General features: G+C 41.8%; 1 protein-coding gene across 3 annotated transcripts in view; it reads right to left on the minus strand.

Moving 5' to 3' along the window:
• Positions 1 to 21508, minus strand: part of ccdc92ba (coiled-coil domain containing 92Ba) — a 91484-nt gene that overhangs the window by 61837 nt on the left and 8139 nt on the right. For all 3 annotated transcript variants that reach the window (XR_015752327.1, XM_043718331.2, XM_043718332.2), the window contains exon 2: positions 12495 to 12642. Coding sequence is in view for 2 of the 3 variants with exons in the window: in XM_043718331.2 (XP_043574266.2) it covers positions 12495 to 12624 (130 nt within the window). In the remaining variant the exon portion in view is untranslated. The remainder of the gene's footprint in view (positions 1 to 12494; positions 12643 to 21508) is intronic.

The following is a 21508-nucleotide window of genomic DNA, read 5'->3' on the forward strand; positions in this document are numbered from 1 at the left end:
TCTGGAAATAGCAGCCAAAATAAGTGTAAAAATACTTAAGCCCATAAAGCTACTGATAGATCAATCTCCTCCCACTCCACCCCTATCTGGAGGTTGGGGGGAGTGAGCATTAGAGACAAATACATGACTTCAATCATGAAATTTGTTTTTCACAACCAAGAGACCATTATATTCCAGTCTTTCCACAACATCTTTATCAAACATATTTGAGAATAGAAACTCCCAAATACAGTAATCATAGATCTAAACTAAAATATAATTAGAAATATAAGAAAATTACATGTGCTTCAACTGATTGGCGCTTAGAGACTATTGTTTAATATTCAGGCAATAATGATAAAAATTGAAGCAGAAGTGACCAGGGGTAAAGTCTTAAATGGCCTGTGAGAAAAATAAAGGGAGAGTCATTAATCCTTAATAAACACGAACAACTTATTGAAAGCAGAGATCCCATTCTGCCCCAATACATTGTTATGTTCTGTCTCCATCTCCTTTGTTTATAAACAGAGATCGTTTGGCCATTCATTAGTGACAAAAACAGAGATTTAGCCTTTAACAATTTGGATGCCAAGCTTTGGACGCCCCTTTCCTCTACCTCACTACCACACTTAAAGTATTTCATTAAAACCATCCCTTTAACCAAGCTTCTGGTCACCTGTAGTAATATCTCCCTTTGTTTTTTTTTAAATATAATGCTCCCATGAAATGCCTTGAAGCAATCCAATATGTTCAAGGTGCTATACGAATGTTGTTGTTTAATGCACGCAATCCAGTACCTCCTTGTGGTCCTCAGTATTTCACTGAGAAGATAGTGGTTTATGTGGAGTGCCGGCACAAGGTATTACAGCTCTGATTCAGCATTACCACATTCTCCTTGGCTACATTCCTGCACTGTACAGTACGGATTGAATTTCAATCAATAGTTTACTGGCAGCTGACCTAATGCTTTAAGTTCCTCTCAAACCTCATTGTACCTTGAGAATTCAGTGACTTTGAAAATCTGGTGTGCTGGAGAGAGAGAGAGAGAGAGAGAGAGAGAGAGAGAGACAGAGAGAGAGAGGAGCGTGACAGAAAGAGAGAGAGAGAAAGAAAGAAAGAGACAGAGACAGAGAAAGAAAGAGACAGACAGAGACAGAAAGAAAGAAAGAGGGAGACAGAGACCAGCGGGTTCTGTCATTTCTACAGCAGCTACACTGGGGAATTCACTGAGACAGCAGCAGGTTACAAGAAGCTCTTTTGCTTCCAGGGCATGAGGCAATCGTCCGCAGCCGCTTGGTGAAAGTCATGTGTGTTGCGGTACATTATCTGGTCACCTCTTAGGTTTCTAGTCTAGACTAATGGGGGTGAAGAGTGATATTGTCTGTCTCCATTTCCAATTGCTGAGATTCAGTTCCATGATAGATCATACCATATATTCCCAGCAATTTCCAGTCTTCAGACTCTGAAACAATTGGGGCAACGTAGAAAATTGAAAAGTGGGCAGTCTAGACGGAGACCCTTTCAGATCGCACACTAGGAAACGAGAATTTGCTTGGGAAAGGATGTGTCTGCACCCCCCACCCCAGCGTCACATTTCCTCCTCAAGCCTCAGTGAATAGTCACACATAGCTGTTAGAGAACCGCAAGAGGTTGTTCAGCCCATCATGTCAGTACTGACTTTCTGAACGAGCAATGCATCTCATGACATTCCGTCTCCACCTCCTCCAACCCCATGACCAGAAAGGAAGAACGTGCAGGGTTAATATTCCAAATCCCTCTTAGGTGCCTCAGTGGAACCTGCCTCCACCACACTCTCAGCAACACGTTCCAGATCTTAACCACACATTATGCGACAAGGCTTCTCCTCATGTCTTCGTTGTGTGACAATACTATGGCTTTAAGGGGAGTATTTTGTTCTGGATTATTTTTATGAGGAAAGGGTGAGAGAGAGAGATGTCGAACAGTCTACTAAAGCTATAAGAGTTGACAGTTTGTTAATCTTGGTTTCCTTTTAAGTTGGAATGATAGAAGCAGCCTGAATGGGTGGGTTAAGCTCCCATAGAACTAGGATTTTTAGTTTTAGTTTTCAGTAGCAGCAGTTGCTATGGTATTGAAGCAGGTTTTGGAAGCTGCAGTACATCTTTCCCTGCTACACTCTCTCGCAGAGTTTTCTTGTGATTTTGTTTCCCTCCTGGACTGGAGAATTGCCTGTGAAACAATCTAGTTTACTGAATTTGCCTTTGTCAAGAGTGTGTTTACAGCATGTTACTATATTGTGAGCTGAGAATGTGTTGCTGGAAAAGCGCAGCAGGTCAGGCAGCATCCAAGGAGCAGGAGAATCAACGTTTCGGGCATGAGCCCTTCTTCAGGGCTCATGCCCGAAATGTCGATTCTCCTTTCCTTGGATGCTGCCTGACCTGCTGCGCTTTTCCAGCAACACAGTTTCAGCTCTGATCTCCAACATCTGCAGTCCTCACTTTCTCCTGTTAGTATATTGTAACAATTACGGTTAGTAGTTAAATAATCTACTATTCTGTTAAGTTTTCCAAGAGAGTTAGGTTTTTCCAGTTTCTTCTTTCTTTTGTTGTACTTGAACTATTGTCTATGAACAAAGCGTGTTTTGTTTCAAATCTGGTAGTTTGACCAATCCAATTGCATCCAGAACACATCGCCTGGCACTTGCCTTTAAAATAAGAGAAAGTTTAGGTTTAGGCTATCTTCTCTTGTACATTTTGAGGAAATCTGGTCTGATCCATAACTTGCAAAAGAAGCAATTGTTATCTTAATGCTTTCCCTCTTTTGATCATTCTATTAGTGGAAACAGTTCCTCTTGACCTACTCAATCCAGGCCCCTTCTTCTCAACTTTCCATTCTTCAAGCACAACAGTTCCAACTTCTATCCATCCACATAGCTGAGTTAAATGAATTAGTGAAAGTATTAAAGGACTAGACAAACGTTACTAAGCATGAGAGATCATGTACAAAATACAAGGTTTACTTGAAGACTGGAGGGACATGCATATATGTAGAAACTCAGCAGGTCAGGCAGCACCTGTAGGAAGAAAGCAGAGTTAATATTTCAAGTCAGTGACCCTGTTCTGATGAAGAGTCACTGAACTTGAAACTGTTTTCTTCCCACAGATGATGCCAGAACTGCTGAGTTTCTCCAGCATTTATTTTATTTCAGATCGTCAGCATCCACAGTTCTTTGTTTTATTGAATGCATTCATGCAGCACTTTCACAATTTAAGTATTTATAATATGGAAGTATCTGTGAAAAGCGGTCATTGTTTTCATGTGGGAGACACAGCTTGTAATTTGTGCACAGCAAGCTCTCACTAAATGCTCCACTTTGAAAATTATTACGGGATGTTGTACAGCTACTTAGCAAGGAAGATATTGGTGTAGTTACATCACTAAACTAGTAAATGCAGAACCTCGGGCTCTTCTGGGGACATGAGTTTGAATCACAGTTGAATTTCAAAAAAAAGCTGGCCTATTGGTGACTATGTAACCACTGTGGATTGTTGTAAAAACCCATATGGTTCACTAATGTTCTTACGCGGAGGAAATCTGCCATCTTTACCTGGGTCTGGCCTAATGGTGACTACAGACCCACAGCAATGTGGGTGACTATTAACTGTCTTCCAGGCAATCAGAAATGGACAATGAATGCTGGCCTTGAGAATGTGTTGCTGGAAAAGCACAGCAGCTCAGGCAGCATCCGAGGAGCAGGTGAATCGACGTTTCGAGCAAAAACGCTTCATAGGAATGGCTTTTGCCATCCTGAAGAAGGGCTTTTGCTGGAAACGTTGATTCTCCTGCTCTTCGAATGCTTCCTGACCTACTGTGCTCTGCAGCATAACACTCTCAACTCTACTCCTGCATCTGCAGTCCTCACTTTTGCCTAATAAATGCTGGCTTAGCCAGCAACACCCAGTTCCTATGAATGAATGACAAAAAAAGGAAGACAGGGCCTTGATTTCACACCTCGTCCATAAGACAGTACAATACCCTGACATTACTGAACTGAAGTTCCAGGAGTGGGTTCTGACTCAGAGGTGAGATTGCAACAATGGAGCCATGGCTTAAGTGAAGGGTCTGATTTTGAAATTGTATTGAACCTCCTCACCTGATCTAATGGCCAGCAATGAAGTTTGCTTTGGTTTTGATAGAAACACAATGCTACTATGCCCTTCACACCTGACAAGATAACACGACTCTTATTCGTTAACACTGTGCCTCAACTGGACATTCTCACCTCTAAAAGGGTATGGGGGCATCTTTGGATTAGCAACTGCACCCCTATTAACAACTATTTTTGGACCTTTGAGCCATAGTATGGGCATCTAAACTGGGTGAGTCTCAAGAAGGTCTACTCCAGTACTGTTCATCAAGTGATGTGACTCAGGAGGATTCGCAGTCTACCCGATGAGCACTGTTCAACTGATAATGGCAAAGGGCTCAGCAAATAGTTCAATGTGTTGACATTGTTCTGTGTTAACATTATGGTAATAAAGTCTCAGGTTGCATTAGGAACAAGAGTGGAAGAACAATTAGATGTTGACTGACTGAGGATGGAATGTTGAGCCTGTGCAACCCTTCAGCTAGATCACAGTTGAACTATGCCCTACCGCTCCATATTCTCAGATTCAAAAGCTAATCAACCTCAGTCTTGAAATTGTCCAGTTGTCCTCAGACATTTAGAATCATGAAAAGAATTCCAGATTTCCTCTGTACACTGAGTGTGGAAAAATGGTTTGTGATTCTTCTCCTGAATTTTGAGATTACATCACTTTGTTCTTCATCTCCCTCCCCTTGCATTAGTAAAAATTTTAAAAGATATTTACACTGCCGAATCTGCTGAACAACTTTGGTACCCTGTGTTTGCCAGATGCAGAAATACATTAAATAGATCATGTATCTTTTCGCATTCCTTCGCAAATACACGTTTTTGACCACTAACTATTCCATTGGTATATTAAATTGGGTTACAGTGTACTTTTAGGTTGGATGATTAGATTTTGACTGGGTATAACGGAAGGCTAAAGCTACTTAAGCAACAGGAATAAGTCAAAATAGTATTTTTTTTTTTTAAAATGAACAGTGGCTATTCTCACCTGATTTCAGACTTTAATCCTTAACTCAAAGTTGAAGCCTCCTTTACAGGTAAAACATGCATTGGTATTCACAGCCTAAGGATGTTCCAAGAGCTTTGTAGCTGATCCTAATCTGATAAAACATTTGGTGACAGAAGCTCAGAGTCGTAGAGTCATACAGCACAGAAACAGACCCTTCCGTCCAACCAGTCCATGCTGAACATAATCCCAAACTAAATTAGTCCCACCTGCTTACTCCAGGCCCATATCACCTCCAAACCTTTCTTGTTCATGTACTTATCTAAGTGTCTTTTAGATGTTGTAACAGTATCCACCATTTCCTCAGGTCATTCATTCCACATGCAAACCACTCTCTATGTAAAAAATTTGGTCCTCATGTCCTTTGTAAATCTCTCTCCCCTCACCTTGAAAATGTGCCCCATTCTATGAAAGCCCCCAAATACCATTAACCTTATCAATACCCCTCATGATTTTATAAACCTCTATAAGGTCACCTCTCAACTTTCTATGCTCCAGTGAAAAAAATTCCCAGTCTATCCAACCTTTCTTTATAACAGAAACTTTCCATACCCAAGAACACTCTGGTAAATCTTATTTGAATACTTGGATGAACATCTGCAATGAGTTATTTGTCCGGCTGATTTTGAACCTGCGCACAGCATTTGGTCAGGTCAGCCATCTTTATAGCCTGCAGGGTTTAACCAGTGAAACAAATAGCTCATTTGTCTAACAGTTTAAATGACATACATTTTCTTCCCCAAGTAACACCTTCGATTAAAGGTACAAGATATCTTGAAGGAATCGGGTTGACAAAATTAAAAAAAAAAGCTATCTGTAGTCGTTTAACAATGCAACGTTCACGTTGTCTGAAGAGACCAGGGTCAAGTAACCAAAAGAAGATCTCAGAAGTCCAGTGAGCCGTGGGAAAAGAAGACTGACACATGTTGGACAAGTGTATTGTGCCAGGCCTCAACTAGAGAAATGGCAAGTATTAATATTAATTGTGCAATAAAGCTTCTGCCTGTTTGCATTCTAAATCAGTAATACTCCTCTTTGCCAATAACGTTATTCCTTGACAAGAATTTTCTTACCCTAGCTAGCATTTCCAAACGCCTGCAGAGGGAGAAAGTGAGGACTGCAGATGCTGGAGATCAGAGTCGAGTGTGGGGTGCTGGAAGAGCACAGCAGGTCAGGCAGCATCCGAGGAGCAGGACCATTCTCCTGTTCCTTGGATGCTGTCTGACCTGTTGTGCTTTTCCAGCACCACAAATCCCTGCACAGCACCAGGTATACATCTTACAAACAGGTTATTCTAATATCATAGGTATTTTTAAAGAAAAAAAGCATGTTATAAGAATGTCTCCACTTTAAAATATATATGTTGGTCATTAGGTTTTAAAAAGCCTGTTCAAGATGGAAGCCACAGCCGGCTAAGACTGTTACACTAGATTATTTCAAAACCTATTGAAATGTGTTACCTCAGTCTTAAGTTAGAAAATGAAAACGTTTGTAATTTACTCTGGGCTTCTGGCATGCAAACAGCTCACCCTGTTCCCAACAAATACCAAAGTAGGAGCCATTCAAATTGAACAGATAAAGGATCCGGAAAGCTGTTTGCCTCAGCTAAACTGTGACGGATGAGTTCAGGACATGGGCTAATCAGCCTTCTCAGTTAGAAAAGTGCGTCCACAGTCTGGGGCAGGCATTTCTGTTGATCGAAATTGCATGAAAATAGATCGTCCACCTAACTGGTGCATTGAGTCTCCGAAAGGCCACTGTGAGAACCACTGAGGACAAGGGAAAGGCTGAATACTGCTATATTGAAGGAAGGTCACGCAGTACAAAACTGTCAAAACCACAGAATTGGTGGAGAACAAAGTAGCCTCCTTTCCGTCCCAAAGTCTGCTGACCGGCTTGAGTCCACCGCTGCAAGAAATCAACTTTCCGCCGACAGAAGTCATCACATATGCTGGATCCAACATCAATTGTTAACTTCTTCACTACAGCAATAAGGAACTAAGCAATGGTCTCTACCAGAGACCTTCTGGGGCTTCCTTCTCAAATGTTCTATTTAACATAGCAGTCCTTGTTTTCATCTTTAGTCCGCTGTTAGTTTACTGTTCCTTGCATTAGCAATTGCATCCCTATCATCAACTTTTTTTGGACCTTTGAGCCATAGTGTGGAAGTCTGTTGTTTAGTTCTTTAGTTAATAACTTTATTAGGAACATTCAGCAGCAGTTTGCAATAAACCAATCTTTAACCCGTTTAATAAAAAGCTTGACTTCTGATCCATTTTTCATTTGAATCATACAAATTTTAAAAAAGGCAAGCAAGTAAGTAGTATTAATTCACCAAAATAAAACAAAGAACAGTGGATGTTGAAGATCTGAAACTCAGCAGATCTGAAAGCATCTGTGGGAAGAAAGCGAAATATGAATTCAGTTCACGGACTACAACGTGGATACATCTGGTGGCCTTGACACACATAAGGGCACCTGGGATTTAGGTAGAGGCACCTGGTTTGTAGGCTTGCAGCTTTACTCTGTCGGAGGCATGAGATTGTACATCCACTGCCTATCCCCTAGCAGACAGTGATGGACAGCAGTTTCAATATACTCTTTTATAGGTACATGCACATCGCAACACAAATACACTGAACAGGATTCCTTCAGATAGTTCATGTGCAGCTGGAATAGGTGTCTCCACACAGACACTGCTGGATCATGCTTTATACTTTCCTAGTCTGCCTTATGCATTGGCATTTGGCTCCCCTTATGCCATTACCATTCACTTCCTTTCCATCTACAAGCAACTGATCCATGTCTCGGCCTCGATTATCCACAGTATCAGAGATGGACCAGACAAACTGCCTGATCCATCCATGCTGTTTGTAGGCAGGATCAGTTTTTCCTGAGGTAAATCTATTTCAAGTCTAGCAAAAGTCTGGAGTCATAGAGCACAAAAACAGACCCTTCGGTCTAACCAGTCCACGCTGACCATAATCCCAAACTAAACTAGTCCCACCTGCCTGCACTTGGGCCATATCCTTCCAAACATTTCTTATTGATGTACTTCTCTTTTAATTGCTGTAACTGTACCTGCATCCACCACTTCCTCTGGAAGTTTATTCCATGCACAAACCACACACTGTGCAAAAAAAAATTGCCCCTTATGTTTGTTTGTAATCTTTCTTCTCTCACCTTAAAAATATGTTGAAATTCCCCACTGTACGGAAAAGACACCTGCCATTCACCTTATCTATACCCCTCATTATTTTATAAAACTCTATAAGGTCACCCTTTATTTGCTCCAGTGAAAAATGTCCCAGTCTATTCATCCTCTCCCTCTAACTCAAACCCTCCATTCCTGGCAACATCCTGGTAAATCTCTTCTGAACCCTCTCCAGCTTAATAATATTCTTCCTATAACAGAGAGATCAAAACTGCACACAGTACTCCAGAAGAGGCCTTACCAACGTTCTGTACTACCTCAGCATAACGTCCCAATTCCTATACTCAAAGGTCAGGGCACGAAGGCAAGCATGTTAAACGCCTTCCTAACCATCCTGTCTACCTGTAATGCAAATTTCAAAGAATTATACATCTGAATATCCATGTCTCCCTGTTCTACAACACTACCCAGGGCCTGACCATTAATTGTCTAAGTCTTGCCTTTGCTTGTTTATGAAGATGATTATGCATGACTCTCTCTCTCTCCCCAAACAAAGCAGATTTGCTTTCAGCCTTTACCAGTGACCCACTACAAAGAGGCTGTGCGATCAATGCAGTTGACTAATTGCTGTCCAATCAGACAGACAGTCTCCTTGTCCCATGCCCTCGAATGATCAGTTTCAACGAGGATGAAGTGTCAGCGTGCTGGATGAGATCATTATTAAAAACAAAACTTTCTGTGCAGCTATAAATGCGCTCATTGCAAGGCCAGATTGCATTGACAGTTTTTAAGTGAGACACAGTGTTCACTAGGTGACATTCAGAGCCTGTGCAATATTGTTCACTTCGAAATGAGGGAACCAGAGGCAGCAATGTTTTCACAATCAATCAGATTGAAATTAGATTAGATTAGATTAGATTCCCTACAGTGCAGAAACAGGCCCTTCGGCCCAACAAGTCCACACCGACCCTCCAAAGAGTAACCCATCCAGACCCAGTTCCTTCTGTCTAATGCACCTAGAACTATGGGCAATATAACATGGCCAGTTCACCTAACCTGCATATCTTTGGACTGTGGGAGGAAACCGGAGCACTTGGAGGAAACCCACGCAGACACGGGGAAAATGTGCAAACTCCACACAGACAGTTGCCCGAGAGTGGAACCAAACCTGGGACCCTGGTGCTGTGAGGCAGCAGTGCTAACCACTGAGCCACCGTGCCTTTTGCTCACTTATTTTGGATCACACACAGCGCAATATTAAATCTGCCCAAGAATGGGACAGAAATGCCAGTAACTGGAAATCAAAATGATAAATGTTGGAAATGTGCACTGAGTCAGTGTTTAGAGAGATACTGCTTGGTGTTTTAAATGAGGACCCTATAGTAAAAGTACATATGATCCTAAAGTCACTGCTTCTATCAATTAAATATAATTGAGGTTTAATTTTTTTTAGAACTTGGACAGTTCATGTCAAATGTCCTGCAGGAAAGGAAATCTGCTGTACATACCTGGTCTGACCTACATGTGATGCCAGACCCACAGCAATCTGATTGACTCTTTGCAATGGTCCAGCAAGCTACTCAATTCGAGGGCAATAAGAGATGAATGACAAATGCTGGTCCAGTCAATGACAGCCACATCTTATGACAGAATAATGAAAAAACATATCTGGTCAGGCAGCTCTGAAAAATGATGGGAATGACTGTAAATGACGAAGGCCATTCAGCCCGTCTGAGTACATGCACCTAATCCAGTCTGGCGCAGGTTTACCAGAATGATGCTTCAAGTCTAAGAGTTAAATTACAAGAGATTATGAAAACTTCTAATGTAAGATCGCAGACCTGAAACATTAATTCTATTTAACATACGATAGATGCTGTCAGATCTGCTGAGACTAATTTAAAGTATTTTCCTTTTTTATTTAAACAAAGTAGGGTTTATACAACCTGGAATTTAGATAACCAACTCAAAGCACTCATTATATCAACTGTTGTTTCCACTCGCTGAGGACATTCTCTTTAGGTTAAGCTCGGATTTCATTTTACACATAAGGAGCAACAGAAGTTAAAAATAACTTTTCTAAATAGTAATCAATGCTGGATTAATCATTAGTTTTAAATCGGAGACTGATCCATTTTTATTAATGTGAGGTATTGAGGGATTTGGGGAAAGGCTAATGTATGTAGTAAGGTCCAAGCTCAGTTAGGACCTCATCAAATGGTGATTCACAGACACATGGCAGCATCCTGTCCCTCTGTTCCATCCAGTATGGTCCTAACAATTTCCCCCTCTTATCTCCATTGTAGCATCCAGTTGGTTCATAAGACAACTCTTGGGTCTCTGCAGTTGTTGTTTCATAAGTAGATGAGTCGAGTGTGTGAGAAACATTTATTATCCAGACTCAGTACAAAACTTGAAAATGTGTTGCTGGAAAAGCGCAGCAGGTCAGGCAGCATCCAAGGAGCAGGAGAATTGCTGCCTGACCTGCTGCGCTTTTCCAGAAACACATTTTCAGCTCTGATCTCCAGCATCTGCAGTCCTCACTTTCTCCTCAGTACAAAACTTGCCTTTTACAGGTTCCCCTTGACCAACTTCAGTAAATTAAAAATCAGTCCCTTATATCTCTTTAGAAACCCCCAAACCCTCCCGGAGGTCAGCTCCTGTACAGGCTGATAATGCCAAATTTTTCCAGACAGCTTCACATCATCTGGGCAACATTTCACTTTAATGATTCAACGACCATTTTGGCATTTACATGTGCCCATTCCCCCTTAAACCAAACCAGTGGCAGTCAGCAACAGATTAAGGGGAGGCCATTGTATTATATTATCACTACACTATTAATCCAGAGACCCAGGTAATGTTCTGTGGGTTTTAGTTTGTCCTGCCATGGATTGGAGTTCAATAACTATCTGGAATTAGGAATGTAATGATGGCCATCAAACCATTATTTACTATCAGGAAAAAAACCCATCTGGTTCACTAATGTCCTTTAGCGAAGGAAACTGCAACCCTTACCTGGTCTGGTTTACATGTGATTCCAGACCCACAGCAATGTGCCCTCTGAGCAGGTAAAGATGGGTAATAAACACTGGCCTGAACAGTGCTGTCCACGTTGAGTGAATGAATAAAAAAAAAATTTAAAACGAACTGAGGTTAGAAACTAGAAAGAGGAGTACAGTTCTCAGCAAACTTGGTGTATTAGAATGCTTTGGGATTAAAGGATCAGGCAATTTTATTGTGAAAGCTGTGTGCAATTGACTGTCTATTATAGTACAGTGGGCTAGTTTAATGACAGATCCTGTGAGGAAATGGGAAAACACAAATAATGGCTTCTCCTTCAATTACAGCAAACAGCTCCCACTTGTACTGAACAGATAACATGAGCCTTGCCTAAATGGTACAGCAGGGAGAGTACATAAGTGCATAGTATTGTAACTCATCTTTATCTGAATCAAAAGAAAAGTCTAGATTCTTTACTCTGCAGCTTCTAAATCTCAACACCTTCCTAAACAAGGGCCAGGCACACAGGAATCCAGCACCTGCTAATTCCCCTTCACACCACACACCATCCTATCACCAATCCTTCCATCTTGTTGGATCAAAACCCTAGAACTCCTTCTCCATTAGCACTATGGGTGTATCTACACCACACAAACTATAGCAGCTCTGCAAGGTGACTCAACACTGCCAGCTGAACGACAATGTGGAATAGGCAATAAATACTGGCTGTGACAGCAATGCCAACATCTGAAGAACAAAGAGGAGAGATTTAGAGATCTAGATATAGTAGACATTTATAGCTGTAGAACTATTCACATCCCAACTAGCTGCATGCTACATGGACATTCCTAAATGTTAAGCCTGTAGTCTGGAAGTCAGAAACAAAAACAGAAATTGCTGGAAAAGCTCAGCAGTCTGGATGCAGGCAATTATTTCCTAGTTTCCGTGCTCCCTTCCGCCTCCCCCGACAACTGCTCTCTGCCCCGGACTATTCACAAACAACGTCATGGGAGATCATTTTAAAAGGAGAGATGACTAACTGGAGCACCTCTGCTCTTGGCCATGATGAGGAAAGAGAAACCAACTGTACAATCTTGCACCTTTACCGCCCTGTCTCAGATGGGGCCTGTCCCAAGTATAAAAGGCACGGTTGCCCTCGCCACCTGCCCACCCACCCCACTGCCCCTCCTTTCAGGTTGAAAGTGATGGCAAAGACTCACCGGTGCAGCGTTTCTGCAGTTGCAGGATCTCCATGTGCAGCCCATGCAGTAGGTCCATGTGTTCCCCCTTTAAAAAGGCGATGTTTCGTTGAACGCTCTGCAGCTGCCGCTCCAGAGATGAGATCTCCATGGTGACCGGGTAAACAGTCTGAGCCGGGAGGAAAGGACAGGTTAATGATCAGGAGAGACGATGATGTGAAGCACAGTCAACGTGTTCAGAGACCTTTAAGGACACTGCAATAAATCCTCCCCTTTGCATAACTGAATGAGCAACCATTTTCAACCCACTGAGCCCCTGTGCAGTGCCCTCACTGTTCCTCTGCAAAAAACAGCATTTCACAAGGAAACCATTTTTTTCATTTTCAAAGGACACTGCAAATTTAATGATGCTTGATTTATTATACATTACTATTCTGCACTCTACAGATTATGCATGTGTCTGTTTACAAAATGCCACTTGGAAAAGCACTCCGGTTGTACAGTTATGAATTATGGATTTTGGCATTTCTAAAATGGGGTGCAGACAACACTAGCAAGGTCAGCATTTGCTGCCCATCTCAATTTGCCTCAACTGAGCAGATTCCAAGCCCACATCCAAGCGCCAGGATGTTGCTGAGAGTTTGGAGTCGTGTTGTAATGTTAAAAAATTAAATGGGAATATCTCTCTGAACATTAATGTAAAGAGTTAAACTGCACTGAGTGAACATTCTGGAAGTGGGTGGGAACAACAGTCATGCAAGAATGTGAATGACTCCCACTCCAATTCAACAGTCATTTACTACTACTCCCCCTACTATTATCATTCAACGTCTTCCATTCAGAAATGCTTTCTAGCCATCCACTGAAGCTCGGACACATCACAACAACATTGTCTTGGGGAATCACTGAGTCAGGAAATCATCTGCATAATGATTCCCCAGGATTAGGGCATTAGCATTTGCATTATCTCCGAGGATGATAATTGTACCTGCCATTGTACCTGGGGTAACGTGATTGTGAGTAACTGGGGGTTGTCTTGAGTGGCATGTGATGGTGTGGGAGTGGCCAAGTATCTGTAAGCATGGTCAATTGACCTGTATAAAGGGGATGTGTTTTCTTTGTTCAGTGATTCACTTTGACTCAACCTCGCACACCTGCAAGGGGGGTAAAAGGGGGTCACCTAGCTTGTACAAGCTTTCATAAACTTTAACTGTTCGTGTATGGAATGAGCTGCCAGAGGATGTGGTGGAGGCTGGTACAATTGCAACATTTAAGAGGCATTTGGATGGGTATATGAATAGGAAGGGTTTGGAGAGATATGGGCCGGGTGCTGGCAGGTGGGACTAGATTGGGTTGGGAATCTGGTCGACATCGACAGGTTGGACCGAAGAGTCTGTTTCCATGCAGTACATCTCTATGACTCTAAGTTGGTGTGTGCAAATTGTATCTTGTGTGTGAAACCTCAGGAAAAGAACGTAACAGTTTGGCCAGGTTGGGTAAGAGATGGCAATTTCCAGACCGAAACAAATGATGGTTTGCAACAAATCAACAGTTTCATGGCCCTCTCACTCCATCACTGAGACTAGCTTTCATTTTCTTTTGTATCTGGAAGAGTTATTGCACACAACCAAACGGTTTTCCCACTGCCAAACCACCGTGACTTTTTTTTTGTTTTTAACTATTAACCACCACCAGTAGAACTAGCTTTCAAGTACAGACTTATTTATTAATTATAATTAATTCATAGCACTTAAATCCTACCAGCTACCAAGTGGGATTTGAACCCACATCCCCAAAAACATTAGCCAAGGCCTCTGGGTTACTGGTCCAGTGATAGTACCAGAGCCTCTCCCACATCTCTGACCAAAAACATGGTCAAGGACTTTAAGGCCCAGTCAGGGTTGGGAACTGAGGCAGACAGACAGGGAATCACATACCACTGGGTGTTGTATTGCCTCCACCTGCTCGGAGGATATCTTGCCCCAAGGAGGGCTATCCTTGTGTTAACTCTGAGTAACCAACTGAGATAAGTAAAGGTCCAGAGAAGGAGGCGGCGAAGTGGGTTTCCCCAGTCAGGCTCCAGGCTACCATCGAGATTCTCCACGGGCAGAATCGAGGGCTTTCAGCTTCTCCATGTTGCCTGAGAGCTGGAGGACAGCCTGGGTGCCTACAAAGATCAGTTTATATGTCCAGTCTCACTTCCCCTGATGTGGCATCCTGATACTGCTTTTGGAAGCAGTCTGATTGGACCGCCACACACCATTGCTGATTGGCTAATCAGCCTGCTCTCTGGCCATTCATTGGTCATGCTGAGGAAAATTGCAGACCGAGTCAAAAGTTTAAGTCACCCTCCATTGAACTCGATGGCAGGATCCTGAAACCCACATGCAAAATCCTGTGTGTGCACTCTGAATTATAGTGTTCTGTAAATTCAAGGGTAGCACTCCTTTATAAATGTTCTAGAGGGTAATTGGATCTGAAATATTAACTCTGCTTTCTAGCCTCAGATACTACCACACTGATGAGTTTCTCCAGCAATTTCTATTTTTGTTTCTGATATCCAACATCTACAGGTCTTTGGCTTTATTTTTAATGTTCCTTTATTAATGATGTTTATTTAATGTGAACCACAAAATATAACTGGCCTCGCAAAAGCAAGAATAAGCAGGAATAAGAAACATTTGCGGCAACTGTAAAATTATTATTTATGGCAAACATAATTTATCTCCACCTTATTCAGGCCACACACAATGAAGAAAGATTTGACACATTTGATCCTACAAACTCTGCCTATTGCTTTCTCCTTGCCTCCTTGGTTTGGTCGGTCTATTAGGAATCTCCTCAGGTCTTATCCATCTAGTTCCAAACATTACCACCCAAAAGACTCCCTCTGATACTAACTGACCTGCTGTGCCTTTGCCATTTGTCTTATCCGAATAGGAGCAGGCCATTCAGCCCCACTCACCTTCTACCAGCCGATTAGATCCTGGCCAATCTGTATTTTGAACCCACCTGCTTCACTCAATCCCACATCTCTTCACACTGTTCCCCAGCAAAAACCTATCGATCTCAGTTTTGAAATTTTCAATTGATCCCCAGCTGATTATTAAAGGGGGTTTGTGTTGGGAGTGAGGAAGGGGAGGGGGACAATTCCCATTTCTAATCCCCTCTGTGTGAAGATATCCATCCTGACTTTACCCTGGCTCTAATTTAAGGTAATGGCCCCACAGTCGGTCTTTCTTTCTGCACCATCAACTCCTTTGACAATCTCAGACACCTCAACAAATCACTATTAAACTCCTATTCTCTTGGGTGTACAAGTCTAGTCCATGAAACCTGTTGTCATAATTTAAGTTGTCACATTAATTGGCTGCCAAGCCCCAAATCAAAATCTCAATGAATACAAGATGGAATCTCCATTGAAAAGCCATTAACTAGTCCTTATTTCATGCTGCCCAAGTATTAACCCTTTCACACTTCAAACAGAAATCCCTCCTTCACTGTATATTCGAAGCTGCAGCCATCAATACATTGACCAATATTTTGGTTACAACTGTAATGCCGTGAAATCTTTCCAACCACCTTTCTCCCGTATTCTACTTTTATTTTCAATTAGTGTACCCAGTCTTCAAGGTGTCTGAGCTCCCATATCGTCACAGAAATGGAACTCAAAATGTTCTCCTCTCCTTGTCTCTCTCTGTATCAGGCTCCCAGATGTTTTCATGAACATCCAATCCCACTGCAAAGTGAACCTAAATGACCTACCTTGACAAGTGTGGCAGGTTATTCATTGCAGGGAAAGTAGACAGCTGGTTGTAGTACAAGGAGTTAACTTTGACATTAATACACAGGTGAGACAGTATTTATCACTTCTCTGTGATGATTTTGCTTTTGTCTTGCAATCATGTGACAACGTGAAGCCTGAGTAAGCACTTTTACCAATAAAGTTGGGGAGACAATGGCATAGTATTGCTAGATGATTAATCCAAAAGCTTGGCTGATATTCTGAGGACCTCTGTTCGAATCCCACTGTAGCATTTTAATTCAATAAAAATCTGGAATTAAAGAGACTAATGATGACCATAAATCTACTGGTGAGAAAAACCTGTCTGGTTCATTAATGTCTTTTGGGGAAGGAAATCTGCCATCCTTACCTGGTCTGGCCTACATATGACTCCAAATCCACAGCAATGTGGTTAACTGCTAAGTGCTCTCTGGACAATAAATGCTGGCTTAACCAGAGATGCCAGCATCCCGTGAGTAAATACAAGTTAACGTTTTCCTTACTTCAGCTAACTCTGTAAATATTCAGTATCAGCACAACAAGACCAAGTATGTTTAGAAGACTGCTCCTAATTGACCAACTCTTTGGAAGAGCTGGCACAGGCACAGCAGTCTGAATGGAAACCTCCTGTGCTGCATGATTCTCCGACGGCATCTCCAAGAGGCTATACAAATGCAAATTGCTGCAGAGCGACAACTCGAAAACACCCTCCAAATGAGAACATGCTGGAAATGCTCATCAACTCTGGTGACAACAATGGAGAAAAGTGAAACAGAGTTCAGGATTCAAGGTAATGACCATGAATCCGGCCAAAAACATTAACTCTGTTTCTGACTCCAAAGCTGTTGCCAAACCTGCTGAATATTTCCAGCAGATTTTGATTTTTATTCAAGGGGCTATTCTTGACTTCAGCTGATCAATCTGGGACACAGTTGCCAAGAGGCAATGATGATAATTAGGAGAAACTGTTCCAGCAAAGGAGTAGGGGAGGGGAATCACCAAAGATAAATTGTAGTCTTTCTAGATATCATTCCCAGTGGAGATCATTGAACCTGGTGTATTTTTAGGTCAACATGGGTCATGTCTCCATTTGCATTTATCAACCCGGATAGGAAGGTGTATAACAGTTTGATATTAACAGTGTAAATTTCTGCCCTCACTGATACTGCACATTATGGAGTAAAATGTCTTTAAAATCATAAGATCAATACATATGGAAGCGGGCCATTCAGCCCATCGAGTCCACACTGACCATCCGAAAAACATCCCACCCCGCCCAACATTATTCCTATCACCCCGCTTTTCCCTCGGCTAACCCGCCTAGTCTGAACATCCCTGGACACGATGAGCAATTTAGCATGGTCAATCTACGTCTTTGGACTTTAATTTACAAACAAACAGTTGACCCAATCATTAAAGTGAAACATGGTACTATTATTTCAAAATAGGTTCACAGGCGTATAATCCTCTGTTGAGTGGATTGTATGCTGTACATCAATGTTATGAATCAGTGCTGCTAATAATGTTATTTATCAATGAGTGATATGTGGATTTCTTTCTATTTCCCAACTAACCTTGTTAGAAAAAAGCTTTCTCGATTCAAGTAATATCCCTGGTGGAATATCTTTCTTGGTGTACTGGATGGAAAAATGCAGTTACAATTGATTACTTTGAGTAAGAATTGAAAAATGAAGAACAAAACTGTGACGCCAGTAACAAGCATCTCAGAGAGTACAAACGGACAGAGTTCAGAAGTTGATCATGAGAGGCCTTAGCCCCCAGAACCACAATCACTGAAGCTGAGGGCATTGCTGTATTATCAGCTGAATATCTGACTGACAGGTCATGAATAACAGACAGTCAACACTTATGAGGCAATGCTATACAATCAAGTGAGCCAAGGGTGGAAGTGCCACCACCAGCAATCCAGGAAGAAACATCAAGCAAGTCTGGTCAAGTCCCCAGATAAAAGTTGGCAAATTGAGATTTGAGTCAAGGATGCTTTGGCACAGTTCCTGCTGAGACTGCTTGCAGAGCTGTGCAAGAACCAGTCCGTCAGCTCCCATCATTGTTTTACAATTCAGGAAGGAAGAAAATCAAGAACAGGCTGTACAATTACAGCATTTACAAGGCATCTGGATGGGTATACGAATAGGAAGGGCTTAGAGCGATATGGTCCAGAGTGTGGTGCTGGAAAAGCATCCGAAAAGCAGAAGCATCAATGTTTCAGGCAAAAGCCTTTTCCAGCACCACACTCTCGACTCTATTCTCCAGCATCTGCAGTCCTCACTTTCGCTTAAAGGGATATGGGCCAAATGCTAGCAAATGACATTAGATTAGGTTAGGATATCTGGTCAGCATGGACAAGTTGAACCAAAGGGTCTGTATCCCTGCTGTACACCTCTATGACGACCTCTTCAAAAAAGAAACATTGTTGACCACAGGCTCCTCCAAGCAGGAGCACGTGCTGCACTCTTTAGATCCACTCCAAATTCTTCGTCTCCTTTTTCCCTGCCTCCTTCAATTCCCTGATTTCTTTTGCTTGTGTACTCACCTTGAATTCTGGTTCCACACCCACACATGTGGCCCTTCACGGTGAATCTTTTTTTTATTACAACACAAAGCCTAACAAAATCTTTTCTCACAGGAGAAAAAAAACCCTTCGATACTTGGTAATGGATGTGGTGGCCCTCCAGTTTTGAAGTATACAAGATGAGACAGACCAATATCTGGTTTGTTACTTTTTTTTCCCCTTCAGGGAAATTAACCAAGGGACGTTAATTAGGACTGGTATCCCTGGTGCATTCTTGTCCTCTCATCAACTGAAAGATCCTGAGACCAACAGCAGTGTTTCCATGGGAACAGCAACAAAGGAACATTCTATTCAATGCCTTGGGCCTGCAAACGCATCAAGGCTGGTCTGTGCCTCATTTCGATTTCCCTGTCTTGATTCACTTCAGAAATTGAATCATGAGCCTCTATGGACCACTTAAATATCACTTATCAATGCTATCCCAAATCATGTGACATGATTGCCCTTTCATCCCCACACTTTGACATATACTGCTATGGAACAGTGCAAATGATAACTTCTCAGAAAAATAAATGATTCCCATAGATTATACTATTGCACAGTTCTGAACTGATAACAGGAATTGTCTGATGTAAGAGACACTGACATCATTTTATTCTATTTTCCTGATGGTCCTGATGTGAATTTTTTGGCCCCATTATAGTTCCTAGAATTTGCAGTTTTCTCTTTGAACCTTCTATACGGCTATTTCTTTCACAATATTTGTTGTTCTGATTCTGAAACATGCCTTCATTCTTGGAGTCTTGTCCAGATACAGGTAATGCTCGCTAAACAGGCAACGAATCCTGGGATGTCGGTGGTATTCATTGCATGGAGAAAGTTTACAATCAGAATTTAAGACTTTTCTTAGGGCTATAAGGAAGGTGGGATCAAAGGCCTCCATCGATAAGAACTATGAAATAAATAGCAAGGGCTAAATGTTGGAAAATGGGATTAGAATAGTTAGGTGTTTGTTTTTGACTGGCACGGACACAGTGGGTGAAAGGTCCTTTTTTTGTGCTGTAGATCTCCATGACTCTGGACTACCACCCCATTACAAATAACAATTAAAAATAATGACTGCAGAACTTTTAACAGTCAATTGCAAATAATGCTTACATTCTGCATAGAAGCGGAGAACTCGAATATTGCTGAAAAGGGGTAACATTACCAAACGTTTTCATGTTGCCTTCATCAATGCAAAATTTCAAGTGATCTCAACAATTTTATATCATGGGAGAAAAGGGTGCCTTTTTAACTCCTGTAAAATAAATTGCTGTGATCATTTCAAACTGGACATTCTTGCATCTGGGCATTCTGTCCAGATGGATGTAAAGTGTAAAAAAGTTCTGTTTTCAACGATTATACCAAGTTTCCAGTTGGATATCAGCATTACATTTGAAGTTGATAACGAATCATGAAAGAAGTCAGACTGCTGGTTATATTACAAGTAATGTCAGTTAATCTACTAGCAACAAGCTCGGACAGAGGTTATACAAGTACCAATATTCAACAAATATATACCAGTTAGGAGTTTCAACATTACCCGTGATCCAAATGATTGGTGAAATAGTCTTGATGGATTGCAAAAAAATCAAAAATCACAGCCAACAAATTCTGAACCACAAAAAGTTACCAAAACCCACAAAATGTGAAAAGGGGCTAGGGAACAAATCAAAGTAAATGTGTCACTGGTTTGCTAAGGACAAGAAATCAGAATGTGCGGCTCCCCTACCATTACAGCTAAATATAGCAACTTTATAATGTGATATGGCTCAAAATCCCAGCACTGGTATCACTGCCACCCTCTTGAAACTATTACAGAAAGAGTCATTACTGTTGACATTAGTCGGTCGTCCATTCCACACCACCCCCCACAATCCCCATCTAGGTTTGGCTGATCCTAAGCTGAATATAACAACCAGTCTGGTTTAGAAATGATATTTAACATCCAAAACTGATCATAATGGAAGCTAAACAAAGCACAATGAGATCCAATGCAATTTGCTCCTGCTGCAGTGACTCCCGAGATGTCCTGTGTCATTGCCTTAGCTTAAGCTCCTCCTCTTGATCATTTGCCAGCCACCAGAGGCTGCAACCTGTACAGGTGACAGCTGTTAAAAACATCGCTGCTGCTGGCATCTGAGTTTAACAGAGAGTCATTGATACAATCACTCAGATCACTGACTCTGTGACCACCACTTCTGCTTCAAGTTCCAACGTCCAAAGTCATCCGATAGTGGAACTTGGAATTCACTCTCCCGTATGTGACTTGTGGAGGCTGAGACTATTGAAGATTTGAAGACAGAGACGGAGAGTCGTTTGGTCAGACAGATGGAGCTTAGTTGGATCATTAGAGTTGAGAGACAGGTCTTTTTTTCACAATTCTAACACGGGTTCTGAGCATCACTAGCAAGGCCAGCATTTATTCACTAAAACAGGAAAGGAACTGCAGATGCTGGAGATCCGAAACAGAAACAGCAATTGCTGGAGAAACTCTGCAGGACTAGCAGTACTTGTGGGAAGAAAGCAGAGTTAATGTTAAGAGTTATCAAGGGACTCAAAACATTAAGTCTACTTTCTTCCTAACGACGTTGCCAGACCTGCAAAGTTTCTCCAGCAATTTCTGTTTTTGTTCCAGCATTTATTCACATCACTAATTAGCCATGGTGATGATGA

This window comes from Chiloscyllium plagiosum, unplaced genomic scaffold (assembly GCF_037043375.1).
Source record: "Chiloscyllium plagiosum isolate Xiang-an unplaced genomic scaffold, Cpla_swu_hap1 HiC_scaffold_31, whole genome shotgun sequence".
Taxonomy (NCBI): Eukaryota; Metazoa; Chordata; class Chondrichthyes; order Orectolobiformes; family Hemiscylliidae; genus Chiloscyllium; species Chiloscyllium plagiosum.